The sequence below is a fragment of the Podarcis bocagei genome (genome assembly GCF_964188305.1).
Source record: "Podarcis bocagei genome assembly, chromosome: 18".
NCBI lineage: Eukaryota > Metazoa > Chordata > Lepidosauria > Squamata > Lacertidae > Podarcis > Podarcis bocagei.
In genome coordinates, this window is record NC_138144.1 from 9,090,073 (window position 1) to 9,117,735 (window position 27,663).

Genomic DNA, 27,663 nt, shown 5'->3' on the forward strand with positions numbered 1-27,663 from the left:
ATAATAATAATAATTTATACCCCGCCCATCTGGCTGGGCTTCCCCAGCCACTATGGGCAGCTTCCAAAAAAATCTTAAAATACTGTAATACATCAAACATTAAAAGCTTCCCTAAACAGGGCTGCCTTCAGATGTCTTCTAAAAATCTGGTAGTTGAATAATAATAATATGTAGGATAAGGTTAAGATGCTGGCTTAACCTTTAAAGCCCTATAGGGCCTAGGTCCCTCGTATCTACGGGGCCGCCTCTCCTGGTATGTCCCATGGAGGACCTTATGGTCTTCAAACAAAAACATCTTGGAGGTCCCGAGCCACAGGGAGGTTAGGCTGGCCTCAACCAGAGCCAGGGCTTTTTCGGCCGTGGCCCCGATCTGGTGGAACGCTCTGTCCCAAGAGACTAGGGCCCTGCGGGACTTGACATCTTTCCGCAGGGCCTGCAAGATGGAGCTGTTCAGCCAGGCCACAGTCGGACCCCCTCCTTTGGTCATCCCCGCAGAACTGTAGCCCAATGGGTGCCATCAATTTGATTTTGAATTGATTTTAGAATGAATTGATTTTAGAATTCTGTGTTACTTTTATTGTTAGCCGCTCTTAGCCCGGCTTCGGCTGGGGAGGGCGGGATATAAATAAAATCTTCTTCTTCTTCTTCTTCTTCTTCTTCTTCTTTTTCTTCTCCCCCACATTGTTTAACATCTACATGAAACCACTGGGTGCGATTATCCGGAGGTTTGGAGTATGTTATCAGAATTATGCTGACAACACTCCGCTCTATTTCTCCTTCACATCTGCAGGGAGGCAGTGGAAGTGCTGGACTTCCTTGGTCTTGTCTTGGTAATGGATTTCAAGTGGGGTTTAGGCCTGGTTTTGGCACAGAAACTGCTTTGGTCGTCCAGTATGGTGACCTCTGTTGAGAGAGAGAAACATGTCCCTGATAATTCTTCTCAACGTCTCACCGGCTTTCGGTACCATTGAGCATGGTATCCTTCTGGAGTGACTCTCCGAGCGAGGGGTGGGTGGCAGCGCTTTGCGGTGGTTCCAGTCCTTCTTGGATGGTCATTTCCAGACAGTGTTACTTGGGGAATGTTTTTCAGCTCCGGGAGCCTTGAATGTGGGGTTCCACAGGGCTGAATCCTGTCCCCACATTGTTTAACATCTACATAAAACCGCTTTTCAGTCAAGGCTTGGCTAAGGTCAGCTGCTACTCTTTGGAACAGGGAGCAGAGCTTACACGATACAGAAATTAAACCAACAGACTACAGAAGATAACTTAAATTAATTTCTCAGTTTATTGATATACAAAACTTAGGAGAACGAAATGACATGAAGTGCACTTGTAAATGACACAGCATACAAAAGATTCCCACCCATCTTACTGTTCATGTGAACAGGACTTCCTAAAACCCGGGCTAAGAACGAACACATTCTCTTTCAGAGGTGGAGAATAAACAGCATGGATGAGTAGCTGTGTTTCCTTTATGCACTTCTAGACATCATGAACATGGTCTATTTTAAGAATCAGATGTCCCCTTAATTCCTTGTTGTCAGGTGCTCCTTTGTGTTCAGATCAGGCCTCAGCACAATAATGTAGCACTTGGGAAGGAAGATGCAGCCCAGAAGCCCAGCACTGGAGGCCAACATAGAGAAGATCTGCACGGCCACCATGTACTTGCCCTTGTTGCTCAGGTAGGTGGGCACAAAAGACACCCAAACACTGCAGAAGACCAGCATGCTGAAGGTGATCAGCTTGGCTTCGTTGAAGGAGCCAGGCAGCTTCCTGGCTAGGAAAGCCACCGTGAAGCAGGTGGCAGCCAAGAAGCCCAGGTAGCCAAGGGCAACGTAGAACATGGCCACAGACCCTTCGTTGCATTGCAGGAGGATCTCTTCCACCTGGGAGCGCATGTCGGGCTCTGGGAATGGGGGAGAAGAGCCCAGCCAGATGGTGCAGATGAGAACTTGCCCCCCAGAAGAGGAGATGACAATGGAGTTGGCCAGACTCTTGCCCAGCCATCTCCTCACCCTGTTCCCGGGCTTTGTGGCCAGGAAGGCCAGCACCACCGTGATGGTCTTTGCCAAGACAGAAGAAACAGCAACTGAGAAGATGATGCTGAAGGCCGTTTGTCGGAGAAGGCAGGTCTCTTTCCTTGGGCGCCCGATGAAGAGGAAGGAGGACAGAAAGGAAAGCAGGAGGGAGACGAGGAGGATGTAGGAGAGGTCCCGGTTGTTGGCTTTGACTATGGGAGTTTCCTTGTATTTAATGAAGATTCCCAACACAATGCCTGCTGTTAAGGACAAGAAGAGGGCAATGGAAGCTAAAATGATTCCCAAATGTTCTCCATAAGCCAGGAAGATGATAATCTTGGGGACACATTGATCTCTGTCCTTGTTTGAATGGTGATCTTCCGGGCATTTGGTGCAATGTTCTGCATCTGGGGAAGAGAAAAAGAGTGGCTGCAGCATCACTTACATCCCTAATGATCTGTGCTCTATTACGTTTTGAAGAAATCCTAGAGATTTCTTCCTTGTGATCATTCCTTTCAACTCTCTTCCGGGATGTAATGAAGGTGATTAATCCTAAAGAAATTGAGGAAGGTGCCACATTCCACAATGTCTGCAGAATTCTCACAAAAAGTGTGTGAGACTGGATTTCTGGCCTGTGTTTACTCTCTCTAGGAATACCTTCCCCCTTGGAGTCACCCACCTTCCTGGGCGGAGAAGGTCCCTTCTGCACACTGAGCACAAGCATAGCAGCAAATGGGCTGTCCTTCTAGAACCACCTTGGCATATCCAGGTCGACATCTTTCTGTACACCTGGAACGAGGCACGGCCTAACCAGAAAGACAAGAAGGTGCAAGAAAGAGGAACAGTTAGGAATATTTGTGGGTATGTAATTCAGTCATAGGGACGCGGCTGGCGCTTTGGGTTAAACCACAGAGCCTAGGACTTGCCGATCAGAAGGTCGGTGGTTCGAATCCCCGTGACGGGCTGAACTGCCATTGCTCAGTCCCTGCTCCTGCCAACCTAGCAGTTCGAAAGCAAGTCAAAGTGCAAGTAGATACATAGGTACCGTTCCAGCGGGAAGGTAAACAGCATTTCCGTGCGCTGTTCTGGTTCGCCAGAAGCGGCTTAGTCCTGCTGCCCACATGACCCAGAAGCTGTACGCAGGTTCCCTCAGCCAATAAAGCGAGATGAGCACCGCAACCCCAGAGTCGGACACGACTGGACCTAATGGTCAGGGGTCCCGTTACCTTTACCTTAATTTACACATAGAGTGATTTCAAACAGATCTCTGGTCTGCAGCCTTTCAAAATTTCAAAAATAAATTGCTTTCCATCCTTCTGCATGTATGAAAACCCAATTGTTCACTTTTACTAGGTGTTTTCCCTTTTCTTCTACGTAGTCCATTCGGTTAAACATTCTGTCCAGAATTCTTAAATTCTCAGTCTGGTTTGGAAATAGATAGTGTCTTTTCTAAGGACCTCTTGGCTCTATCCTTTCTTTGAGCACCCCAAATCCCCCTCCTATCTCAGCTGCTGTGGAAAGAAGGAGTGGCGGTTGCAGCTGTTATTGGACGGTCAAGACATCATTGATCAACCTGATATAGTCATTTTGCAGCAGTTGTTCAAGGAAAAATATATTCAGGATCTCCTGGCCTCCCCTCTCTGTGATTCCCCTTACCTTGTTGAATTTCTTGGGCCACTCAATAGCTTCTGGGTTAATGGTGAACTTTATGCTAGCAGACGTCTCTCTCCTTATATTCCCAATTTTCACAATGACATGAGACTTATTGGGAGACATCACCCAGTTCATAATATCGAAGTCTCCTGGCAGCTCCCAGTTCTCATCCAAGCACAGCCTGCCTCTGGAAGTATTCAGACACTGGATTTCTCTTAAGAAAGAGTGAAGCTGGAAGGACAGAAGAAAGCACCAGCACTGAGAAACCTTGAAGCCAAGATGGATATCTCAGTCCTACTCACTTCAACCTCTTATGATTTGGGGCCTGCGTGTATCTCATGTAGACTGGAATTCCTATTCAGCCATTTCTATTACTACAGACCATGCAAGTAAGTAAGTAAGTAAGTAATCTTTATTTGCTTCAGCCATCGGCCATAGCAATAAAACAACAATATGATATACAAAGAATAGAAATAAAAAGTCAATTATATAAAATACATTTTAGGGTTTTGAATCAGTAGTCAAATAGTGGATCTTATTCCAGCGCCAAGAATTTAAAATGCGGATGTATATAAAGCATAAAATGGCCCCAAAAATAGGCTCGGCACATTGGGTTAAAAAGTAATAAAAGAATTTAAAACAGGTCCAGGTCTAGGACACACTACCCAGTCAGAGTAGCCCTGAGTTTCAGAGCCTGCACAATAAAGATTGCCACCCCACGTGAAATTTGGGGATTTGCGTCCACAAGAAGCGATTTCAAACAGTCTTCCTTAGATGTAATATTGGTGGATGTGGAATTATCCAACCCACAAGCTGTCCAATCCTATATCAGGAATTTTTAAATGTTTAATATTTTAGTATGAATTTCTTTATTTTGGGAGCTGCCCAGAGTGAGGAGGCAACTGAAGTAGATGTATAAGCAGTGCTATTTTTCTAGAAAAGAAGGTGCCGGAACTCACCATGAACACCTCCTTCTTACATTGGCAATGGCACCCACCTGAAAGGTGTCAAAACTGAGTTCCAGCGAGTTCCCCTCTGAAAAAAAGCCCTGGGTATAAGCAGTAAAGGACGCAGGTGGCGCTGTGGGTTAAACCACAGAGCCTAGGACTTGCTGATCAGAAGGTTGGCGGTTCGAAGCTGTATGCCGGCTCCCTCGGCCAATAAAGCGAGATGAGCGCCACAACCCCAGAGTCGGCAACGACTGGACCTAATGGTCAGGGGTCTCTTTTCCTTTATAAGCAGTAACATTATCGTTATGGAATGGGCCGTCTCTATTTTCAACAGAGTTGAATACCAATGTTGGGCGGTATGCTACTATTGCTAATACTAATAGTAACTATGATATTTTGCAGGTTTATCCACAGTCAAGATCAGCATCTGTGTGGACTGCAGTTTGCAAAAAGGGGGAAGGAAATACCTGCCACGGATGTAGCCTTGCGTGTCCCCATTGCTCTCCTTCCTCCACCATCAGCCTCCTCTTGGATCTAGATGAAAGCGAAGCATGCAAGGCCTGAGCCACAGCCTGAACATTGATGTAAGTGCCATAGCTGTCTAGAAACAGGACTCTCTCAGGCTCCCATTGGGATAATGGCTCCAGTTTCTCCTCCTCTTTGCATCTTATCCTGCCTTTCACGGACAACAAATGCTTTGAATATGTACACTGAAACGCTTCATCCAAAGAATCCACAAGATTGGACGGTGATTTATAGTTGTCACCTTTGCTGCTCCTTATTCCGGTCTGAATTGCAAAGGACAGAGAACCATGGAGGTACTGGAAGTCATTTGTAGGGATGTAATAGCCAGTTCCGACTTCTAGCAAAGCTGTTGTGATCCAGACTTTTGCCCCTATTTCCTTCTCATAGACTATGTTTATTGCCAGGAGTAGCATGATGCCCATTGCATTGGTTACATAGTAAAAAAATACCCCAACTTGTCTCCATAGGAAAAAAGGTTCCCCAGGCCTGATAAATTGATTTAGATCATTTTCTGGTACTCTTTTTGATAAAGCAATGCAGATCCCTTTGCTGAGCAGCAGAGGTTTCACAGCGCTCTCAAATCTTTCTCCACTGTCATTGTCTGGAGTGCAGAGGCCAATCCACGTCCATCCAAAATACAGGAGCAATTCAACAATCCCCTGGTACTGACTTTCCTCTTTGGGACTCATTCGGTAGACAAAAGGGAACAGGGTTTTACCTTCGAGAACCTGGGCAGTGAAGCCATAACTGATCTAGCAAGGGAAGCAAAAGATCAGCAATTTATTTTACTTTCATCATAACGGGTATTTAAACATATGAAATGACTGATATCTAAATCTCTGCTGGCTGAGCCTGATGGGAGTTTTAGTCTGAAACATCTGGAGGTGACAAGTTGGTGAAGGCTCAGTTTTGAAAAAGGGATGTTGGACCATAGCTCAGGATTTTCCCATTTTTAAAAATATCCCCACTTGACCTCTCCAGAAAGAAAGTAGAATTTTATGCAGTTGAAATTCTCTATGCTTCCATGCTCTCCCAATACTTACCTGTGGGATTTTGTAGATGTCTGACAAGGCTGAAATCACTCTTGAGATGACAGTGTTGCCTCTTTCAAGAACAGCCAGCAGGTGATTCTGTTCTCCACAGTGATAATTGGGAATATTGCATCCACTGCCTGCAAGCAGCTCTAGCATGGCGTCCGAAGTCATCTTTGCATCTAAATAGTTCTCATAGAGGTTGTAGCCCAGGGTGATGTTGGGTAAGAGCCTGAGATCCTGGTTGATCTCTTGGATGGTCAGCGGGAAAGACAACATGTACGAATAGAGCCTAGTTGACTCCCTGCAACAAATGAATCCTTTTAAAAGAGTGAAACTGATATTCATATGATGGGGGGGGGGGACATTATATGATCCAAAAAGATTAGTATTTATTGATTAATCCTATTGCATTAATATCAAACCATTTACAGTCTAGTATAGAATAAAAATAAATAGAATAAAGACATGCTGGCCACATGACCCGGAAGCTGTACGCCGGCTCCCTCGGCCAATAAAGCGAGATGAACGCCGCAACCCCAGAGTCGGCCACGACTGGACCTAATGGTCAGGGGTCCCTTTACCTTTACCTATAGAATACAAATTTGCAGATCTCTGCTCCACGACCGGAGCTTTGATGCAAACAGCACACAGAGCTGTTCAACAGTGGAACAGACTCCCTCCGAAGGTGACCATGTGTCATGGTCTAAGAGCCTGAGATCCTGGTTGATCTCTTGGATGGTGAACAGGAAAGACAACATGTACCCGTAGAACATAATTGCCCTCCTGCAATAAATGAATTATTTAAAAAGAGTGAAACTGATATTCATATTAATGGGAGGGAGGAAACATTATATGATCCACAAAGATTAATATTTATTTATCATTTTACATTAATATCAAACCTTTTCCTGTCTAGCACAGAACAAAAATTTGGAAATCTCTGCTCCATGACCGGAGCTTTGATGCAAACAGCACACAGAGCTGTTCAACAGTGGAACAGACTCCCTCTGAAGGTGACCATGTGTCATGGATGCTTCAGGTGAGATTCCTCTGGGTTCCTTCCATCTCTACAACTCCATGATTCTATTCTACTGTGGTTCTATGAGTAAGAAATGAAGGGGCCCCTCAAAATGTGTGCTATACTGGGAAGTTGCTGCAAAGCCTGCTTTTCCTGCATTGGCCTTTGAATTCTTCCAATGGGCTAGACTATAGGTAGATAAGAGACAATTTTATTGAAGGAGGGGAAGCACCAAATACCTCAGTCCCCTTTTATTTTATTTTTTTAAAGTAATATTTATTAAAGTTTTACAGACATTAGAAAATTTCAAAGTTTAAACTCAAAAAATAAAGACAGAGAATAACCCTAATATGATAAAAAGAGAATTACAAAAAACAAAAGCAAGTTATACATCTTTGACAAAATCTTAGTTTTGGGTTCTAACAGTTCTGTTTCCAACTTTGATTTTTCCACCTGGAAGCCAATTTTTTTGTCCAGATTGTATACTTCTCTTATTTGGTAATAATGAAACCAATCTCGCACTCTATCTTTTAGTTTCTCAAAACTCTGCAATTTCAATTTGTCTCCTTCTTGCTCCAAAATCTCCCAATATTTTGGCCATTTGGCCTCCATATCGGGCCTTTTCTGAGCCTTCGCCTCTATTGGTGACAACCACCTTGGGGTTTTATTTTCAAGTAATTCCTTATACCTTGTCCAAACATTAAACAGTGCTCTCCTGACAATATGGTTTTTAAATGCTTTATGAGCTTTAACCTTGCCGTACCACAAGTATGCGTGCCACCCAAAAACATTATTAAAACCTTCTAGATCCAGAATGTCAGTGTTCTCAAGAAGTAGCCAATCTTTCAACCAGCAGAAAGCTGCTGATTCATAGTAGAGTTTAAGGTCTGGCAGGGCAAACCCCCCTCTTTCTTTTACATCAGTTAATATTTTAAATTTTATTCTGGGCTTTTTGCCCTGCCAGACAAATCTAGAGATGTCTCTCTGCCACTTCTTGAAACAATCCATCTTGTCTAAAATTTGTAATGATTGGAACAAAAATTAACATTCTTGGCAGTACATTCATCCTTATAACCGCAATTCGGCCCAAAAAGGAAAGCTTCAGATTTGACCATATTTCTAAATCCTTTTTAACCTCCGTCCAACATTTTTCATAATTGTCTTTAAACAAGTTCCCATTTTTAGCTGTCATGTTTATCCCCAAGTATTACCTCAGTCCCCTTTTAGTTACAATTGAGGTCTAGTGGCTTTCAGGTTTGAGTGCGTGGTAAAACCTATAATTTTGCACATGTTTTTCATCAGTGACTCTACCAATGAGGACACACCCTGATCTGTGTTATTCCATATAATCATTTTATTTGAAGCATATCATTCCTGCTCTTCACCCATAGAAATACAAGCATTTTCAAGAGTTTCTTAAAACGCTTCTAATTTTTTTAAAAAAACAGTGACAGAAAGGGAAAAGTGCTGGGATTGGGGGAGGAAACCTTTAATGTAGCTCAGACAGATTTCCCCATGGTGGGCTGTAGGCCTCCTGTTCCATCGTGTTACTAGAACTGTGATAAGGTTGGGATAGGAAACAGGTACCTATAGATTCCAAGTGAAGAAACATCAAACATCTCACTACTTAGAAATGAGGCCAGTTGTTTGTGTGTGAGAAAAAGGAATAATTCCTTTTCACATTTTAGAGACCTGACTCCATGAAAAGGAAGTCTCCTGATTCATATTATTTATCATTTCAATTAAAGCACATCTTTCCTGCTCTTCAGCCCCCAAACGTCACCCAGAGGATCTTAAAATTCCATTTGTAAAACTGTAACATGGAATAATATTGAATGAAACCTTTGAGCTTTGGAAATTGCCTGAGTTTCATGGCATCCTGCAGGTGGGGAAATTCAGTGCATCCTTTTGACCCCTGACCAGATTCATTGGCATCCTTGCATTCTACTAAAAGCAACACAGAATCAAAGGTAGGAGAGTGTTTCACTAAGGAAGACCCAGAGAACATGGAAATAGGAGAGGGTTGGGTGGAATCTTTTAGCAGACCCCCCCAGCTCCCATCACCCCCAACCAGCAAGCCCAATGGTTAAGGGCAGGGTAGTACAGCAACATCAGCCCTTGGCTCCCCAGCCCTGAGAAAGGGGCTCTTTCCTTGATAAATAGGAACCACTAGAAGGACTGGAGAACCGTGAAACTGTGAAGTACATACTTTTCAATCCTGGCGAAGGGTGTCTGAGAAAAGACATATGGAGTTTCCTTATAAAAGCGTTTTGGAGAGATGATCCCACTGATGAGAAAGTGTCCAGGCCGGTAGTAATTGCGAGCATCCGTTTGATCCCTGACCAGATTCAAGGGACATTTCGCCTTGTGGTTCCCGCAGACTCCAAAGGGCATCATGAGCAGCAGAAGCAGCAACAGAAGGAGTAGGGATCTCATTCTGGCTCTGCCTCCTCCTCCTCTTACCTGCCAATGAGGCAAAACAGAAGAACCCAAAGACTCTTGCAAGGCCAGACTGCCTGGGCTTTCCCAATCTGGGTGGTTTTCAACTCTACCTTTGGAGCTAGGAAGCCCAAGGCAGGCACACCCCTCTTTCGCCAGCTCTGCATCTTGACTCAGTCTGTCTCCAACACAGGAAATAATCTCTGCACTAACTTTTTCTTTCCCAGTCACAGCACAATTAATATATTCATGCTACTTTCTGAGGCTGATGTAACCTCCAGAAATATCTCCTGAGCATTTAGAAGATGAGATCACTATAATTTTGATTATTCCAAGTGGAATAAGTTTCATCACAATAACTTTCCGAAGTCTTGAATGGCTCAGGCAGCAGGTGCAGAGCTGGAGAAAAACATGATGATGAAAAGTCAAAAGGTGTTTTGGGGAAATAGAAGTTTGGCCTGAACTTTGCTCCCAAGGACCAACGAAGAGCCCTGCATCTGGATCCGACCATGGAATCTCCTTCCTTGGAGGTTTTTAAGTTTGGATGGCTAGCTGTTAGGGATGCTTTAGAGAGCCAGTGTGGTGTAGTGGTTAAGAGCCGTGGACTCGTAATCTGGGGAACCGGGTTTGCTTCCCCACTCCTCCACCTGCAGCTGCTGGGTGACCTTGGGCCAGTCACACTTCTCTGAAGTCTCTCAGCCCCACTCACCTCACAGAGTGTTTGTTGTGGGGGAGGAAGGGAAAGGAGATTGTTAGCCGCTTTGAGACTCCTTAGGGTAGTGATAAAGCGGGATATGAAATCCAAACTCTTCTTCTTCTTCTAGTAGGCCACTTTGGGTGGATTTGATTCCTGCCAATCCCTTCTGGTTCTCCCCCTGAAGGGAAGTAGCGTGTTGGTGGTTTTGAAGCAACTTCAAGTGAATTTCCACCCCATCTTTGAAAGGCTTCTCCAACAGAGGGAAGCTCTCTGGGGTTGGTTGAGGGGAGAAATGTTGCTCTGAGCCTTAGGCTCTCCCTTCCCCTTCGACATGTTCTGGGGAAGGAGAGCTTCTGCTGCACATGGAACCAACTTGCTCCCCGTCTTTGAGCAGAAACTGCTCTACTCATAAACAAATTGTGTGCGCAGAAGCCAGGCTAGCATTCTAGCAGCTTTGTTATTCTTTATCAATTTATTTATTAATATTTATTTACTTTCTTACTTAATTATTTAATCTTTCATAAATTCCATGCACTATTTTGGCCAATCACCCCTAGAGCGCTTTACGTCAAGATAAGTCAGGATGATCATAACAAAGTTTACAGTCTTACTTTAGAACATTCCAAAAATTAAAATAATAAAACAGAATCAAATTACCTCAACTTCCTAAGAATCTGGGTGGATGCTGTCTTTATTACATTAAAAAAAGTTTAAAAATTATTAAGTCTCCACAGATATTCCAATCACTTGTCTTCGTATACAGTTTAAAAAACAAACAAAAACCCCCACATAATTTCTTCTTGACTCTCCACCCTCCCTTCTCTATGTTTGTTTTTGTTACTTCTTTTTATCAGATGTTTTAAAAAACATGTTTTTATTATCAAAGCCCCAATGTCGTATTTCAGCAATGCGCTGCTTATATGTCAAATCCTGCCTTTGACTTCATGTATGGGTGATAGTTTAACAAATAAGATATCAATGGTCTCCATTCTTCCTGAAAAGATTCATCCTCATGTCCTCTTAGTTTAGCAGGTAATTTCACCATTTCAGCATATTCCCCCAGTTTCATAAGCCAATCCTCCCTCTTTCCACTTCTGTGCATATAAAGTTCTAGCTGCTGTGGTTGCATACATACATAAACTAGTCAGCTTTCTCGGGACCTTTAATTATTAAATTTATATAGGAGCCTTCATTGGATTGCTACAGGTTGAACTGCTATAAGAATAAGTGTTTAGTAAACTTTCTACTAGTCTGGAGAGATGAAAGTCTAAGTAGGATGCAATCTTAGCTAATGAATCTAAATGCTTTACCAGTGGCTGTTCTGTCAATTATTTTCACTTCCCATCTGATCTTGGTTTTGCTCCATAAATGGGGGCCTCAATGGGAGGAACCAGAGTTGGAGGAGGAGGCCTCTCGCTCTTCCTTCCTGACTGAGCATAAGATGCCTCCTCTTAAAAGGTTTGGCAAGCAGGGAATCCAACTATTTGGCATGGTCTCATTTCTTCCCTCCAATGCTGAAATTGTTGCTTGCTCACTCTTCATCTGGTGATCCACTCAACATCAGTGCACAAGGTGTCAGATCCAGGCAATGGAATCTGAAATGTGATTTCCCCAAATTTCAGAATTCGAATAATCTCTCAACCACAAATTAAGACCAATTTAATACGAATTGGTTCCCTTCCCTCTGTTATGAGGGATGACAGGAGAGGTTAGGAGATTATTGAAGGCCAGAAATTCTGCTTTTAGAACTGGGGGGACCGGGTATTGTATGGCATAGAAAGAGCGAACTTGAAGAGGGGTATCAGGAAAGCAAAAGCGGAGTACAGAGGAAAAATTGAGGACCACCTGTGAAATCGTGATCCTAGACAAATGTGGCAGGGAGTCCAACATCTGACTGGTTATATAAATCAAGGAATTCATCAGTGGTAGAGAGTACTGCTTCCTTGGTGGGAGAGCTGAATACCTTCTTTGCCCGATTTGAGGTGACACCAACAGTGACTCCAACAGGGATGCCAGAGCTATTGGCATCACTACCTACAGGAAATGCTGCCAGGGTGGAAGAGGGAGAAGTGAGGCGAATATTAAAGGAGGTAAACACAAGGAAGGCTATGGGCCTGGATGGGGTGGCTGGCAGGGTGCTAAGAGATTGTTCGGACCAACTGGCAGGAATCTTTACAAAGATTTTTAACCAGTCTCTGGCCCAAGCCGCCATTCCACCCTGTCTGAAATCCGCTACCATTATACCCCTGCCAAAAACATCAAAGATAGACAGTCTGAATGATTTTCGCCCTGTGGCGTTGACACCCATTATAATGAAATGTTTCGAAAAACTGGTGAGGAAGCGCATCTTATCTTGTCTGCCAGTGGGACCTGACCCTTACCAGTTTGCGTACAAGGCAAAGAGATCCACAGAGGATGCTGTGGCAATGGCTTTACATGCTGTCCTGACTCATTTGGAGAAGCAAGGGAACAATGCGAGACTGTTATTTGTAGACTTTAGTTCTGCATTTAATACTATTCTTCCGCATAGATTGGTGCCCAAATTATTAGACCTGGGACTTCCACCATGTTTGTGCAGGTGGATATTAGACTTTCTATCAAACCGTTCCCAAAGGGTCAGGTTGGGTTCCCACGTCTCTGCAGATCTCATCACAAATACGGGGACATCGCAGGGGTACGTGTTGAGCCCGCTTTTATATACGCTCTATACAGCTGACTGTGCCCCCAAATACCCCAGTAATAAGATCATTAAGTTCGCAGATGATACAACGGTGGTTGGTTTAATTACTGCTGGAGAGGGGGAGGCGGCCTATAGGAAGGAAGTCGAGCAGTTGGGGGAGTGGTGCAGGAAAAACAACTTACTCCTTAACTTAAAGAAAACAAAAGAGATCATTGTGGACTTTAGGAAACGTAAATTGAATATTCAGCCACTTATTATTGAGGGGAAGTGCGTGGAACAGGTTTCGGTGTTTCGATTTCTGGGAATGGAGTTGAGAGACGACCTAACCTGGGGAGAGAACAGCAAAGACCTGGTGAAGAGAGCACAGTAGAGGTTATATTTTCTGAGAATTCTCCGGAAAAACAATCTCTCAAAGGACCTGTTGATGGCATTTTACCATTGCACTGTGGAGAGCGTACTAACTTATGGTCTGTGCGTGTGGTTTGGGAGCTGCACAGCCAGGGAAAAAACAATGCTATCCAGGGTCGTAAAGACTGCAGAGAGAATTATTGGGTGCACTCTTCCCACCTTAGATGGGAAGTGGCAGAGATAGCACATGACAGTACGCGGCAGAGATAGCACATGACAGTACGCACCCCGGAAATGATCTCTTTCAGCTTCTCCCTTCTGGAAGAAGGTATAGGGTTACAAAGGCCAGGACTAGCCGTCTGGGAAACAGTTTCTACGCTAATGCAATTCTGGCTCTAAACGCAGCATAAGGGGTCTCTGTAGTATAGTGTATTTTAAAATGGGGTTTTAGAGTTTTTAGGGGTTTTTGAATGTTTTATGTAGTTTTATGTAGTTTTGTGGTAGTTTTATATAGTTTTATGTAGTTTTTCAATTTCATTGTTCCGCAAGGGACAATGACAATAAAGATATCGTAATCGTTAAGAGGCATGCAAGGTTTCTTCTTACCGCTGATTTATTTTCCTAGTTATTTCTAATTCACATGCCGTTACTTTCCGTTAACCTTATATTACAATAGGGTTGTTGTTGTTGTTTTTTTTTAAAAAAAGCTTATCATCCTTAACAATCAGCTGTCAACTTGTCAATTCCTGCACATACATTATTTTACCATTTGCAACATCTACAAGTGAGCTTACTCCACAAATTTAAAAAAAAATCCACAATAAATCAGTAATTATCATTTCTTTTTCTTTTTTTCCTTTTTTTTGCATCTTACTGGTTTTTTTGTGTTTTTAAAAAAAATATTTTATTAAGGATTTTCTTGTTTTACAGAAGTAAGTGTAATGCCTTGTATTTTTTTCCCCATGTAACATTTTTACAAATCCGTTTCATTTGTTGAGGCATTAGGGGGAGAAGAAAAAAATGAAAAAAGAAAGGGGGGTGGAGAGAGGGAAGATGGATGGGGGTGGGGTCGGGTGGCGGTGTTTCTATTATGTTTAATGTATGTAGAGTTTGGTGTCAGCGTTGCTTGTGTTGTTCACTTGTGTTCCTTTGGTGGTGAGAGAGGTTGGGGTTGGCCTAGGGTGTGATTGGCTGTGGTGGTCTTTGTTTTCGTGTGTGAGTGCGGTGGGTGGGTGTTTTGGATCAGGTTAGCCATACTGATTTGTATGCTGTTGGTGGATTATTGTCATTGTCCTGTTGGGCTGTGTATGTGATAAAGGGGAGCCATACCGGGGTGAAGGCGTCTTCTTCTGTTTGTCCCCGTGTCAGTTTCAGTTTATTAGTTAATTTTTCTAGTAGGGCTGTTTCCCATACTATTTGGTACCATTGGTCCATGCTTACTCCTGACAGGTCTCTCCAGTGTCTGGTTATGGTGTTTCTGGCTGCTGAAAGTAGGCTGGTTATGAGTTCTTTGTGGTGTAAATTTCTAAAATAAATTACTTTCCATCCTTCTGCATGAATGAAAGCCCAATAGTTCATTTTTACTAGGCGTTTCCCCTTTTCTTCTTAATTGCATAGTCCATTCAATCAAAGATTTTAAAAATCTCAGTCTGGCTCGGAAATAGATGGTGTCTTCTCTGAGGACCTCTGGGCTCTATCCTTTCTTTGAGCACCCCAAATCCCCCTCCTATCTCAGCTGCTGTGGAAAGAAGGAGTGGTGGTTGCAGCTGTTATTGATGGTCAAGACACCATTGGTCAACCTGATATGGTCATTTTTCAGCGGTTGTTTAAGGAAAAACATAATAAGGATCTCCTCGCCTTCTCCCTCTGTGATTTCCCCTACCTTGTTGAATTTCTTGTTCCACTCAATGGCTTCTGGGTTAATGGTGAACTTTATGCTAGCAGATGCCCCTCTCCTTATATCCCCAATTTTCACAAGGACATGAGACTTATTGGGAGACATCACCCAGTTCCCAATATCGAAGTCCGTTGGCAGCTCCCAGTTCTCATCCAAGCACAGCCTGCCCCTGGAAGTATTCAGACACCGGGTTTCTCATAAGAAAGGGTGAAGCTGGAATGGCAGGGGAAAGCACCAGCATTAAGAAACCATGAAGCTAAGATGTCCTACTCATTTTGTCCTCTTATGATTTGGGGCCTGCGTGTATCTCATGTAGACTAGAATTCCTATTCAGGCTTTTTTTGTAATATATTAAAGCATTTATATAGAGTGCATATAAAATAACAAGGAGCTTTACAGATTAAGTTTAATACAAAAGACAAGTTAATACATTCTTAAAATCCACAAAAGCCATAGATACTCAAAATGTCCTAAAAGTCAGTGTTCATGAATGTGCTTGCGAACAATCAAATTGAAACTAGCAGAGAGAGCACAATTTCCGCAGGAGTTCCCTTTAGCTCTAGTGAAGTTTATCCCACAACACAGGGGTCATTGCAGAGAAGGCCTTCACAGACCCTGCAATCCTCACCTGAGGCCCTTTTTGGAGTGGCACCTCTATGAAAGATCTGGAGGGTGGCAGATAGAGAATTCACCTTTTTTTCAGAACCAAAGCCATCTGTTGGACGAAGTGACTCAATATGGATATCCAGTGAATTATCATTAAGAACAACAACAAAAAGTAGAGATGTGACCAAGGACACTTTCGGATCATAACCAATTACTACTTGAATTAAAAGATGAAAAAACACATCATTCAGGTGGAGATGAAACGATGGACTTCTTGCTAACCAAACAATTTTACTTAAAGCTGAAAAAGCTTTGAAAGATTATTTTGAGTTCAACTTAAATCAAGGACTGGATCTGAAGGTTGTCTGGGACTCAAGTAAGGCAGTAATGTGGGCTTTTTCATTCAAGAAAATGCTTTCTAAAAGAAGATGAGAGAACAAAAAAATCCCAGACCTGCTGGAAGAGCTGATTGAAAATGAAAATATTTGATGCTGTTAAATCAAGAAACTGAATGGAAGATTAAAATGTTATGGCAGAATTTTTTTTGAATTTGCCAACCAGCCAGGCAAACTGCTGGCATGGCAGCTAAAGAAGAAGCAGACCATGAACTTAATAAAAAAACTAAATATAGAAGGAAAAATAACCCAAATGATACAAGAAAGCAATATGTAAGGTATTATTAAGAACTGTATCAAGTCAGTAAAGAGAACATAAATAATATTGAAGAATATTTAAAGCAGAATAACCTCCCAAAAATTGTAAAAGAGAAACTCAATTCATTAAATGCATCTGACACCATGATGGAGCTACAACAGGCAATTATTCAAAATGGGAAAAACCCCAGGACCAAATGGGCTATCAGCAAAGTACTAAAGAAACTACAAGATTATCTGGCACAACCACTAAAAGATGTAATGAACGAAATATTAAATATAGGGAAAGTGCCAGATGCTTGGAAAGATGCTTACATTATAGGGATTCTGAAACAAAATACGTATCTATTATCAGTCAAAAAATTTAGGCCCATCTCTCTATTAAATAATGGCAATAAACTGTTTGCAGACATATTGGCAAACCACATTAATTCCACAGCGGAATTAACGCAATTTATTCTGATAATAAATAATGTAATAACAGAAAAATGCAAAATAATGAAAGGGACAAGACAGGGATGTCCCCTGTCACCATTATTGTTGACTTTAGTTTTAGAGACCCTGGCCAGAAGTATAAGATCAGATGAAGAAATAAAAGGAAAAACAGTAGGTTACAAAGCATATAACCTTAAGGCATTTATACACCGCCCATCTGGTATAACCTTGTGGTAACTGTAGAAGACCCTGTGGCTAGCAGGGTCTTGGAACAGATTCTAAAGTTTGGAGAAGTAGCAGGCTTTAAACTAAATAAAAGTAAAAACAGCTAAGAATATAAATATTTTTAAGGATAACTATAGAAGAGCTAGGAGAGAAATAAAGAAAAACTTAGAAGTGTGTGGAAGAATGAATTTAGCGCAATTGGGAAGGGTATCATTAACTAAAATGAATGTATTGTCAAGAATGCTATTTCAAACAATACCCTTGATCAGCAATCCAGGACACTTCAAAGAGTGGCAGAAAGATATTACAAAATTTATCTGGCAGGGGAAGAAGCCAAGAATAAAATATAATTTGTTGATAGATTCTAAAGACAAAAGCAGATTCTCCCTACCAGATTTAAGACTATATTATGAGGCATCCTGTTTATGCTGGCTAAGGGAAGGGATGTTATTTTAAAAAACCCTGATGTTTTAGAAGGTCATGACAATAGATATGGTTGGCATGCATGTTGGTGGTATGAGAAGGTTAAAGTACATAGAGCTTTCTTAAATCATGTTGTAAGAATCCTGCAGCTGGATCCCACCATGGACTCTCCTTCCTTGGAGGTTTTTAAGCAGAGGTTGGATGGCCATCTCTAATGGATGCTTTAGTTGAGATTCCTGCATTGGACAGAGTTCCCCCAGGAGAAATGTTGGGGAGTAAGCTACTATTACTAAGACTAACAATGATATTTTACAGGTCTCTCCACAGTCGAAATCAGCATCTGCGTGGATTGCAGTTTTCAAAAAGGGGAAGGAAATACCTGCCATGGTCAGATCCAGCTCCTTCTTTGGTCTTTGTGAGTAAAGTTCAGGCCAAACTTCCAACTCTCCCAAACACACCCCTTGACTTCTGTCCAACATGTTTTTCTCCAGCTCTGCACCTGCTACTTGAGTCATTCAAGACTTCAGAAAGTTATTGTGGTGAAACTTATTCCACTTGGAATAATCAAAATTATAGTCATCTCATCTTCTGAAAGCTCAGGAGATATTTCTGGAGATTACATCAGCCTCAGAAAGTAGCATGACAATATTAATTGTGCTGTGTCTGGGAAAGAAAAAGTTAGTGCAGATAATATTTCCTGTGATGCAGACAGACTGAGTCAAGCTGCAGAGCTGGTGAAAGAGGGGTGCGCCTGCCTTGGGCTTCCTAGCTCTGAAGGTAGAGTTGAAAACCACCCAGATTGGGAAATCCCAGGCAGTCTGACCTTGCAAGAGTCTTTGGGTTCTTCTGCTTTGTGTCTTTGGCAGGTAAGAGGAGGAGGAGGCAGAGCCAGAATGAGATCCCTGCTCCTTCTGTTGCTGCTTCTGCTGCTCATGATGCTCTTTGGAGTCTGCGGGAACCACAAGGCGAAATGCCCCTTGAATCTGGTCAGGGATCAAACGGATGCTCGCAATTACTACTGGCCTGGACACTTTCTCATCAGTGGGATCATCTCGCCAAAACGTTTATATGAAGAAACTCCATACATCTTTTCTCAGACACCCTTCGCTAGGATTGAAAAGTATGTACCTCACAGTTTCATGGTCCTCCAGTCCTTCTAGAGGTTCCTATTTATCAAGGAAATAGCCCCTTTCTCAGGGCTGGGGAGCCAAGGGCTGATGTTGCTGTACTACCCTGCCCTTAACCTTTGGGCTTGCTGGCTGGGGGTGATGGGAGCTGGGGGGGGGGTCCTAGTAAAAGATTCCACCCAACCCTCTCCTATTTCCATGTTCTCTGGGTCTTCCTTAGGAAAACACTTTCCTACCTTTGATTCTGTGTTGCTTTTAGAAGAATGCAAGAATGTTAGTGAATCTGGTCAGGGTTCAAAAGGATGCACTGAATTTCCCCACCTGCAGGATGCCATGAAACTCAGGCAATTTCCAAGGCTCAAAGGTTTCATTCAATATTATTCCATTTGGACAATTTAGAAACTGTCGTTAAGGAATGTTACAGTTTTACAAATGGAATTTTAAGATCCTCTAGGTGACTTTTGGTGGCTGAAGAGCAGGAAAGATGTACTTTAATTGGAATGATGAATAAAATAATATGAATCAGGAGACTTCCTTGTTCGTGGAGTCAGGTCTCTAAAATATGAAGAGGAATTATTCCTTTTTTCACATACACAACTGGCCTCATTTCTAAGTAGTGAGATGTTTGATATTTCTTCACTTGGAATCCATAGGTACCTGTTTCCTATCCCAGAGGGAGGCATGAAACTCAAGCAATTTCCAAGATGCCAAAATTATTTTATCTTTATTCTATTTGGATCATTTGTGAACAACCTTAGCACAGTTCTCTTAACACAATACCACAGGAGACCTACAGCCCACCATGGGCTACATTAAAGGTTTCCTCCTCCAATCTCAGCACTTTTTCCTTTCTGTCACTGCTTTTTAAAAAAAATAAAATAGAAGCGTTTTAAGAAACTCTTGAAAATGGGTGGATTTTTATGGGTGAAAGCAGGAACGATATGCTTCAAATAAAATGGTTATATAAAATAACCAGGGGGTGTCCTCACTGGTGGAGTCAGTGATCCAAACATGGGCAAAATTATAATTTTACCACACACTCAAACCTGAAAGCCACCAGGCCTCATTTGTAACTAAAAGGGGACTGAGGTATTTGGTGCTTCCCCTCCTTCAATAAAATTGTCTCTTATCTACCTATAGTCTAGCCCCTTGGAAGAAGTCAAAGACCAATGCAGGAAAAGCAGGCTTTGCAGCAACTTCCCAGTATATCACACATTTTGAGGGGCGTCTTCATTTTTTACTCATAGAATCACAGTAGAAAAGAATCATAGAGTTGTAGAGATGGAAGGAACCCAGAGGAATCTCACCTGAAGCATCCATGACACATGGTCAACTTCGGAGGGAGTCTGTTCCACTGTTGAACAGCTCTGTGTGCTGTTTGCATCAAAGCTCCGGTCATGGAGCAGAGGACTCCAAATATTTGTTCTATGCTAGACAGGAAAAGGTTTGATATTAATGTAAAAGGATAAATAAATACTAATCTTTGTGAATCATATAATATTCCCTCCCTTCCAATCATATGAATATCAGTTTCACTCTTTTTAAAGGATTCATTTATTGCAGGGAGGCAGCTAGGTTCTCCCGGTACATGTTGTCTTTCCTGTTCACCATCCAAGAGATCAACCAGGATCTCAGGCTCTTACCCAACATCACCCTGGGCTACAACATCTATGAGAACTATTTCGATGCAAGGATGACTTCAGACGCCATGCTAGAGCTGCTTGCAGGCAGTGGATGCAATATTCCCAATTATCACTGTGGAGAACAGAATCCCCTGCTGGCTGTTCTTGAAAGAGGCAGTACTGTCATCTCAAAAGTGATTTCAGCCTTGTCAGGCATCTACAAAACCCCACAGGTAAGTAGTGGGAGAGCATGGAAGCATAGAGAATTTCAACTGCATAAAATTCTACTTTCTTTCTGGAGAGGTCAAGTGGGGATATTTTTAAAAATGGGAAAATCCTGAGCTATGGATCCAACATCCCTTTTTCAAAACTGAGCCTTCACCAACTTGTCACCTCCAGATGTTTCAGACTAAAACTCCCATCAGCGTCAGCCAGCAGAGATTTAGATGTCAGTCATTTCAGATAATTAAATATCTGTTATGCTGAAAGTAAAATAAATTGCTGATCTTTTGCTTTCCTTCCTAGATGAGTTATGGCTTCACTGCCCAGGTTCTCGAAGGTAAAACCCTGTTCCCTTTTGTCTACCGGATGATTCCCAAAGAGGAAAGTCAGTACCAGGGGATTGTTGAATTGCTCCTGCATTTTGGATGGACGTGGATTGGCCTCTGCACTCCAGACAGTGACAGTGGAGAAAGATTTGAGAGCGCTGTGAAACCTCTGATGCTCAGCAAAGGGATCTGCATTGCTTTATCAAAAAGAGTACCAGAAAGTTATTTTGATGAATTTATAACACCTGGGGAACCATTTTTCCTATGGAGACAAATTGGGGTATTTGTTTCCTATATAACCAATGCACATGTTATCATAATACTCATGGCAATAAACCATATCTATGAGAAGGAAATAGGAGCGAAAGTCTGGATCACAACAGCTTTGCTAGAAATCAGAATTGGCTTTTTCCTCCCTCCAAATCTATTCCAGCACCTCCATGGTTCTCTGTCCTTTGCAATTCAGACTGGAATAAGGAGCAGCAAAGGTGACAAATATAAATTGCAGACCAATCTTGGGGATTATTTCAATCAAGCATTTCAGTGTTCATATTCAAAGCACCTGTTGTCCGTGAAAGGCAGAATAAGATGCAGAGAGGAGGAGAAACTGCAGCCATTGCCCCAAGAGGAGCGTGAGAGAGTCCTGTCTTATGACAGCTATGGCACTTACATCAATGTTCAGGCTGTGGCTCAGGCCTTGCATGCTTCGCTTTCATCTAGATCCCAGAGGAGGCTGATGGTGGAGGAAGGAGAGCAATGGGGACCCCAAAGGCTACAGCCGTGGCAGGTATTTCCTTCCCCCTTTTGCAAACTGCAGTCCACACAGATGCTGATCTTGACTGGGGATAAACCTGTAAAATATCATAGTTACTATTAGTAATAGTAGCTTACCTTCCAACATGTCTCCGATGAAAATAGGGATGTCCCATCCCATAACGATCATTTTGCGATTTATACCCAGGGCTTTCTTCAGGGGGAACCAGCTGGAACTCAGCTCCAGCACCTCTCAACTGGGTGCCATTTTGACCTTTGGAGGGTCTGTAGTGATAATATTAGTATTATTCTGTTTATATATCAACTTTCATCTGAAGATTACAGGGTGGTTTGCAGAATAAAAATACAAAATGAGAATAGAAAAAGCAAACGAAAGAAAGAAAACAAGCAAACGAAAAGCACATTAAAATGCCCAGAGATGGTTTTATCCACCCAAATCCTGGTTACAGAATAACTTTCTCGCCTGGCACCTAAAGATTTGTCACAAAGGTGTCTAGGGAGCCTCTCTGGGAGAACATCCCCCAAGCAAGGCGCCACCACAGAAAAGTCCTGTTGTCGTGCTGCCACCCTCCAGATATCTCTATTTTTTTTACATAGATTTTATTTGTTTTTTTTTCCATTTCTTTCCAAGCGCCTGTATAGTTATTCTTAAAAATATTTATGTTTGTAGCTGTTATCCATACTCCTAAATATTAAACTTTCTTCTCAATCATCAGTTCCATTTTTTGTCTTTTTTATATTGCTCTGTCACATTTTAAACCAATACTTTCGTTCTACCTTTATTTAGTTTAAAACCTGCTACTTCTCCAACTTGAGAATCTGTTCAAGACCCTTGGTTGGCTAGCCATGGGGTCTTCTACAATTACCACATGGTCATCTGCAAATGCCTTGAGTTTATATGCTTTGTAACCTAATGTTGGGAGATGGGTGGCGCTGTGGGTTAAACCAGAGAGCCTACGACTTGCAGATCAGAAGGTCGGCGGTTCAAATCCCCGCGACGGGGTGAGCTCCCATTGCTCGGTCCCTGCTTCTGCCAACCTAGCAGTTCGAAAGCACGTCCAAGTCCAAGTAGATAAATAGGTACCGCTCCGGCGGGAAGGTAAACGGCGTTTCCGTGCGCTGCTCTGGTTCGCCAGAAGAGGCTTAGTCCTGCTGGCCACATGACCTGGAAGCTGTACGCCGGCTCCCTTGGCCAATAAAGCGATATGAGCGCCGCAACCCCAGAGTTGGCCGCGACTGGACCTAATGGTCAGGGGTCCCTTTACCTTTACCTTTAACCTATGTTATCCCTTTTATTTCTTCATCTGATCTTCTACTTCTGGCCAGGGTCTCTAAAACTAAAATAATAATGGTGACTGAGGATATCCCTGTCTTGTCCCTTTCATTATTTTGAATTTTTCTGTTATTACGTTGTTTACTATCATCATAGCCTGTTAGTCAGAATAAATTGTGTCAATTCCTCTAAGTACAGTGGTACCTCGGGTTACAGACGCTTCAGGTTACAGACTCTGGCAACCCAGAAATAGTACCTGGGGTTAAGAACTTTGCTTCAGGATGAGAACAGAAATCGCGCAGCGGCAGCGTAAGGCCCCATTAGCTAAAGTGGTACCTCAGGTTAAGAACAGTGTCAGGTTAAGAATGGACCTCCAGAACAATTTAAGTTCTTAACCTGAGGTACCACTGTAATGACTCTCTGAATTTCATCATCTCTATAGTCTTCTTCGTAGAAGTCCATGAAAAAATGGTCAAAGGCCTTCTCTGCATCTATAAAAATTAGCACTGCTTGCTTATCATTTCTAACCTCCAGATATTCTATCAATTATATACCTTATATTCTCCTTCATCTGGCGGCCTGGCAAAAAACCAGCCTGGTCCTGATGAATTAAATCCATTGATAGCACTTTCATGTCGTTTGCCAATAGGTCTGCAAACAGTTTATAGTCATTATTTAATAGAGAAATCAGCCTATCATTTTTTACTGATAACAGATCTGTATCTTTTTTTCAGAATCAGCGTAATGTAAGTATCTTAAATCTTTTAGTGGTTGTGCCAAATAATCTTGTAATTTCTTATAGTACTTTGCTGATAGCCCCCCTGGCCCTGGTGTTTTCCCCATTTTGGCTTGATTAATTGCCTGTTGTAGCTTCCCAGTTTCTTAATGCTGGCGCTTTCCCCTGCCATTCCAGCTTCACCCTTTCTTGAGAGAAATCCGGTGTCTGAATACTTCCAGGGGCAGGCTGTGCTTGGATGAGAACTGGGAGCTGCCAGCGGACTTCAATATTATGAACTGGGCGATCTATCCCAATAAGTCTCGTGCCCTTGTGAAAATTGGGAATATAAGGAGAGGAGCATCTGCTGGCATAAAGTTCACCATTAACCCAGAAGCCATTGAGTGGAACAGGAAATTCAATAAGGTAGGGGGGATAATTGGGGGAGGGGGCTAGGAGATCCTGATTGTGCTGTTCCTTGAACAACCACAGCAGAATGACCATGTCAGGTTGACTGTCCAGTAACAGCTGGAACCAGCACGCCTTCTTTCTACAGCAGCTGAGATAGGAGGGGAATTTGGGATGCTCAAATAAAGGATATTGACCTTTCATACATGCAGAAGGATGAAAAGTAATTTATTTTACAAATGATAATTACTGATTTATTGTATATTTTTTAAATTTGTGAGTAAGCTCACTTGTATTAAATTTGTCTCAATTTGTGGTTGATGTGGTGAAAATCAATTAAGGCAATTTGGCAAAAAAACAACCAAAACCCAACTCTCCTTTCAGTTGGGCATTGAACAGCAAAGCGCTTTCTCTCTCTCTCTCTGACACACACAAACACGAGAATGAACCGTGTGTGAGATTATTCGAATCCTGAAATTTGGGGGAATCACATGTCAGACCCATTGTCATTTGCTTAGAAGTTCTTTTAAGAAGGGAAACAGGTAAATGGAGAAGAGGAAACAGAGTTCTGTGGCTCAAACCTCAGCTGTACTGAACTCAATTTAAAGCACAAGATATTCCGGTCACCCCAATGGTCAGCGGGGGGTTGAAAGGACCCTGATGAGGGGTCAAGGCTGCATTCCAGAGATCATGTTCTGCAGCTAAAGAGAACTGACCGCATTAAGGGAATGGGGAGATGGCAGGCAACTGGGATCTCTCAGGATTCCCTGCCAGACAGACCCCTCCCCAACCTCTATGTGATTGATGTAGAGCTGTGATGATTTCCTGAATGATTCATTGGGGGCCACAACTGCAAATCTTGGGGTAGATCAGGGTTTCCCAAACTTGGGTCCCCAGCTGTCTTTGGACTACAGCTCCCATCATCCTGAGCTGGCAAGACCAGTTGTCAGGGATCACCACCATGCTTTAGAGATCGCGTTGAGTGAATTACATACACACAAATACTCCTAACTGTTCCTCTTTGTTGCACCTTCTTGTCTTTCTGGTTAGGCCGTACCTCGTTCCAGGTGTACAGAAAGATGTCGACCTGGATATGCCAAGGTGGTCCTAGAAGGAAAGCCCATTTGCTGCTATGCTTGTGCTCAGTGTGCAGAAGGGACCTTCTCCACTCGGGAAGGTGGGTGATTCCAAAGGGGAAGAAATTCCTGGAGAGAGTAAACACAGGGCAGAAATTCAGTCTCACACACTTTTTGTGAGAATTCTGCAGACATAGGGGAATGGGAATCCTTCCTTGACTTCCTTAGTATTAATCACCTTTATTACATCCAGGAAGTGAGTTGATAGGAATGACCATAAGGAAGAAATATCTGGGGTGCAAAATGGGCAGCTGTGAGAGGAATGTCCGCAAAGCATTCCTTTTTGATTTTTTAGACCAAGCCACACAAAAAGGAAATAATGTTGACACTTATCAAAAATAATGGATAGATGATGAAAAGCAGCAAATTACTAACAGCAAAAGCACAATAAAAATAAATACTTCATGTGAAAATTATTACAATATAATCTATGGACCGTTTTGATCTCACTGCTATGAACATTGCATGGAAGCAATGTCTGCATTTTAAAGGTTCAGACAAAGAGGAATAGGCAGGATCCAAACAATGCAGTTAACAGAAGCGGAGTGGTCACTGCCTCTCAGTTGATCCCAGATCACAATGTTAATAGAGCACAGATCATTAGGGATGTAAGTGATGCTGCAGCCATTCTTATTCTCTTCCCCAGATGCAGAACATTGCACCAAATGCCCAGAAGATCACCATTCAAACAAGGACAGAGATCAATGTGTCCCCAAGATTACCACCTTCCTGACTTATGAAGAATATTTGGGAATTGTTTTAGCTTCCGTTGCCCTCTTCTTGTCCTTAACAGCAGGCATTGTGTTGGGAATCTTCATTAAATACAAGGAAACTCCCATAGTCAAAGCCAACAACCGGGACCTCTCCTACATCCTGCTCGTCTCCCTCCTGCTTTCCTTTCTGTCCTCCTTCCTCTTCATCGGGCGCCCAAGGAAACAGACCTGCTTTCTCCGACAAACGGCCTTCAGCATCATCTTCTCAGTTGCTGTTTCTTCTGTCTTGGCAAAGACCATCACGGTGGTGCTGGCCTTCCTGGCCACAAAGCCCGGGAACAGGGTGAGGAGATGGCTGGGCAAGAGTCTGGCCAACTCCATTGTCATCTCCTGTTCTGGGGGGCAAGTTCTCATCTGCACCATCTGGCTGGGCTCTTCTCCCCCATTCCCAGAGCCCGACATGCGCTCCCAGGTGGAGGAGATCATCCTGCAATGCAACGAAGGGTCTGTGGCCATGTTCTACGTTGCCCTCGGCTACCTGGGCTTCTTGGCTGCCACCTGCTTCACGGTGGCTTTCCTAGCCAGGAAGCTGCCCGGCTCCTTCAACGAAGCCAAGCTGATCACCTTCAGCATGCTGGTCTTCTGCAGTGTTTGGGTCTCCTTTGTGCCAACCTACCTGAGCACCAAGGGCAAGTACATGGTGGCCGTGCAGATCTTCTCTATGTTGGCCTCCAGTGCTGGGCTTCTGGGCTGCATCTTCCTTCCCAAGTGCTACATTATTGTGCTGAGGCCTGATCTGAACACAAAGGAGCACCTGACAACAAGGAATTAAGGGGACATCCGATTCTTAAAATAGTCCATGTTCCCTATGTCCAGAAGTGCATAAAGGAAACACAGCTACTCCTCCATGTTGCTCATTCTCCACCTCTGAAAGAGATTGTGTTCATTCGTAGCCCTGGTTTTGTGTAGTCCTGTTCACACGAACAGGAAGATGGGAGGAAATGTTTTGCTACCTTGCTTTGCCCATGACTACAATGAGTCCTGGTCTACTGCCCTTAGTTTGTATACTATTATCTTTTTAAAATTTTGTGTTTTGGGAACTTATATTTATCTCACAACAAGATAGGCTAGAGGGAGAGAAGAGTTAGGTTTTTGAGTCTGTTTCCTTTGTCATGACTACCTATTAACCATATCAATTCTAATATTCAGCAATACTGTTTGGTTATGCCAGTTCTATGTATTCAATTTTCTATGCTCCATTTCCCGCATTTATGCGCTATCATTCATAAGCTCACTTCACATCATTTCGTTCTCCTAAGCTTTGTATATCAATAAACTGAGAAATTCATTTAAGACATCTTCCGTAGTCTGTTGGTTTAATTTCTGTATTGTGTAAGCTCAGCTCTCTGTTCCAAAGAGTAGCAGCTGACCTTAGCCAAGCCGTGACTGGGATCCAATGAATTTTATTGCACTGGCCAGGGTTAGGAATAGGGTTTGGTGCGGGCGAGGCAGGCGGGAAGAGAGGGCAGAGGGAACTCCGGGGCTCACGGGAGTGGCAGGCCGCCTACGCCAATCTGGGCGAGTCATTGTGAAAGGAGGTGGGGAGGGCGTTCCACAGGGCAGGCGCCACCACCGAGAAGCCCCTCTGCCTGGTTCCCAGTTTGTGGCACAGGTCATCATCCGATGAATTTAGAGCTTCATTTATTCCTGTGTTTATATTTAAAGAAATTATGCATTTTAAAAGTA

At 42.9% G+C, this 27,663-nt stretch overlaps 3 protein-coding genes across 3 annotated transcripts in view; 2 read left to right on the forward strand and 1 right to left on the reverse strand.

Moving 5' to 3' along the window:
• Positions 1–73: 73 nt before the first annotated feature.
• LOC308577749 (vomeronasal type-2 receptor 26-like) lies at positions 74–19,498 on the reverse strand. The gene is made up of 7 exons (XM_081178181.1): positions 19,050–19,498; positions 9,408–9,796; positions 6,190–6,481; positions 5,089–5,898; positions 3,675–3,902; positions 2,698–2,824; positions 74–2,425 (listed from the first exon to the last, which is right to left on the reverse strand). Exons 2-7 carry the CDS (start codon positions 9,632–9,634, stop codon positions 1,527–1,529), a joined length of 2,583 nt encoding a protein of 860 aa, XP_081034307.1. The 5' UTR covers positions 9,635–9,796; positions 19,050–19,498; the 3' UTR covers positions 74–1,526.
• Positions 5,112–27,276, forward strand: LOC308577746 (vomeronasal type-2 receptor 26-like). Its single transcript, XM_081178172.1, has 8 exons — positions 5,112–5,205; positions 17,075–17,124; positions 17,917–18,721; positions 20,292–20,583; positions 20,876–21,685; positions 23,859–24,086; positions 25,119–25,245; positions 25,851–27,276. The coding sequence occupies exons 3-8, from the start codon at positions 18,495–18,497 to the stop codon at positions 26,747–26,749; spliced, it is 2,583 nt and encodes an 860-aa protein (XP_081034298.1). The 5' UTR covers positions 5,112–5,205; positions 17,075–17,124; positions 17,917–18,494; the 3' UTR covers positions 26,750–27,276.
• LOC308577398 (vomeronasal type-2 receptor 26-like) overlaps positions 6,970–27,663 on the forward strand; it is a gene marked incomplete at its 3' end in the record, with an annotated part of 74,467 nt that continues 53,773 nt past the window's right edge. Inside the window, exon 1 of the mRNA XM_081177513.1 lies at positions 6,970–7,219. The remainder of the gene's footprint in view (positions 7,220–27,663) is intronic.